The sequence below is a fragment of the Electrophorus electricus genome, chromosome 8 (genome assembly GCF_013358815.1).
Source record: "Electrophorus electricus isolate fEleEle1 chromosome 8, fEleEle1.pri, whole genome shotgun sequence".
NCBI classification, from domain to species: domain Eukaryota; kingdom Metazoa; phylum Chordata; class Actinopteri; order Gymnotiformes; family Gymnotidae; genus Electrophorus; species Electrophorus electricus.
The window spans coordinates 2,655,788-2,658,287 of NC_049542.1; the positions used below are offsets into that span (position 1 = coordinate 2,655,788).

The 2,500-nt window shown below is 49.0% G+C and overlaps 1 protein-coding gene across 2 annotated transcripts in view; it reads right to left on the reverse strand.

Annotated features, from left to right (window-relative positions):
* LOC113590742 (intersectin-2-like) overlaps window positions 1-2,500 on the reverse strand; it is a 47,448-nt gene that overhangs the window by 20,705 nt on the left and 24,243 nt on the right. Inside the window, exons 15-17 of one of the 2 annotated variants that reach the window (XM_035529320.1) lie at window positions 2,414-2,500; window positions 1,696-1,835; window positions 269-349 (exon numbers count right to left, since the gene is read on the reverse strand). The exon at window positions 2,414-2,500 is cut by the window's right edge and continues 1 nt beyond it. In XM_035529320.1, the coding sequence (XP_035385213.1) occupies window positions 269-349; window positions 1,696-1,835; window positions 2,414-2,500 (308 nt within the window). The remainder of the gene's footprint in view (window positions 1-268; window positions 350-1,695; window positions 1,836-2,413) is intronic. The other variant, XM_035529321.1, reaches the window with a different exon arrangement.

The window sequence follows — 2,500 nt, forward strand, 5'->3', positions numbered from 1 at the left end:
GAAACTGCGAAGCGTGTACTTTTTTGTTCCGCCTGTGCCTGTGCACAGAAACGTCCAGGAATAACACACACCGCGGTGGCGGTTTGTGAAGCGCCGCGGGACGGTCGTGTCACCGAGCGGCTCTCAAAACAACCAGCTAAAGGTCACGAGGTCACGGGGGGCTGGGAGGGAGGGCTGGGTGATGAGAAGCGGCGGAGGGAGGGATGCGGATGGAGGGTGAGGTGTAGGCCGCAAAGAAAGGAGCGAGAGAGAGAGAGCGGAGGAGAACCTTTATTAGACGGAAGAGATGGGTTAGGCAGCCCAGCAAAGAGAGGAGCCCTTGCAGCGTCAAGTCGTCCATCTCTGCTAACTACGGGGAGAAAGAGCAACAGTGCAGAAGAGCAGAGACAGACGAACGCAAAGCAAGAAGAAGGCTTGAAGCAGTAAACGTTAGCATGTCATTATCAAGTGAGGCGTCTGTTAGTGCTCCCTTATGAAGGGTTTGTGTCTGTTAGTGTTCCCTTATGAAGGGTTTGTGTCTGTTAGTGTTCCCTTATGAAGGGTTTGTGTCTGTTAGTGCTCCCTTATGAAGGGTTTGTGTCTGTTAGTGTTCCCTTATGAAGGGTTTGTGTCTGTTAGTGCTCCCTTATGAAGGGTTTGTGTCTGTTAGTGTTCCCTTATGAAGGGTTTGTGTCTGTTAGTGTTCCCTTATGAAGGGTTTGTGTCTGTTAGTGTTCCTTTATGAAGGGTTTGTGTCTGTTAGTCTTCCCTTATGAAGGGTTTGTGTCTGTTAGTGTTCCCTTAATGAAGGGTTTGTGTCTGTTAGTGTTCCCTTATGAAGGGTTTGTGTCTGTTAGTGCTCCCTTATGAAGGGTTTGTGTCTGTTAGTGCTCCCTTATGAAGGGTTTGTGTCTGTTAGTGTTCCCTTAATGAAGGGTTTGTGTCTGTTAGTGTTCCCTTATGAAGGGTTTGTGTCTGTTAGTGTTCCTTTATGAAGGGTTTGTGTCTGTTAGTGTTCCCTTATGAAGGGTTTGTGTCTGTTAGTGTTCCCTTATGAAGGGTTTGTGTCTGTTAGTGCTCCCTTATGAAGGGTTTGTGTCTGTTATTGTTCCCTTATGAAGGGTTTGTGTCTGTTAGTGCTCCCTTAATGAAGGGTTTGGTCTGTTAGTGTTCCCTTATGAAGGGTTTGTGTCTGTTAGTGTTCCCCTATGAAGGGTTTGTGTCTGTTATTGTTCCCTTATGAAGGGTTTGTGTCTGTTAGTGTTCCCTTATGAAGGGTTTGTGTCTTCGTTAGAGTGCACGTGTGGATCTGCGTGAGATGGGAAGTGTGTGTTTGGGCGTCTGGGTTTTGGTTTCTTTAATTAAAGTGGCGTTGTGCCAGGAACTCTGATGTCATTATCTATTTCTCTGTCTTTGTCAGCACAGTAAACTCCCATTGATCCCATAAAATGATCCCATTATTGACGCCATCGGCACTCATGAATAAGGTCTGCACAACCCTGTACGGGTCACGTCACACAGGGCACGGCATTTAAAACCGTTAATTAAAAATTTAGAACGTTAATAAGACCTGTGGCAGTCAAATGCCAAAGCAGTAGGCACTTTGTGATAACCGACACATAAACAGCCATGATCATGTCTGAATTTTCCCGATCTTTTGAACAGGCTTCCCGTTTCTGTTCTGCCCGGCTCAGAGCGGGCACGTCGGAGACTGACCTTCACGTCCTGGCTGTAGCGTTCCATCTCCGAGAGCTTGCCGGTTGTCTCCCTCTCCAGGGAATCCAGCTGCTCCTTCAGCTTCCTGCAGGTCACGTCTCTCTCGCGTATGCTGGTCTTCACGTCGCTGGCCGTGGCACCTTCACGTGAGAGAACGAGAGAGGCACAGGCAGAGGAGAGAAACCTTTTTTCTCAGAACGGTTCCGCCCATCCTGACAGTTCACGTTCGTATCTGTCTGGAACGTGCGCGAGCGCGTCTGTGCTTCGAAGACGGCACGCGAGCGCACGACGCCACACTGTTGCACGCGTCGCCGTCACGCCACAAAAACGGGTGACGTCATATTTGTGACACCATCACATTTGATCATGTTTGTGAACATGATCAGGGAGAAAGGGGGAAAAGAAAAACCCAGGCGTTTAGATGATCTGTTTTCACATCTACTGGTATTACTGCTGTGTCTCTCCTGCATTGCCGTCTCTCTCCGGCATTCCTGTCTCGCTCTCCTCCACTGAGGTCTAAGCGCACGTGAAAAGGCAGAAAAAACTCCACATGAAATCAGATTTGCGTCACTTCGCGTGAACGCAGAGTAAAAGGAATCACCAGACCTAAGTAGGGCTACGGTGGTTAAATGAAAAACAAAAATCCAAATCCATCCATCTATTCCTCCCCCCATCCTCCTTCCCACAACCCCCCGCTAGAAGCAGTGCGAGTGCTCACGGTTCGTGTCCGCCTGCTTGAGTGCTCTCAGTTTTCCTGTCAGCCTCTTCCTCTCGGGAGTCAGACTGCTGAGCTGCCGCTGAACGT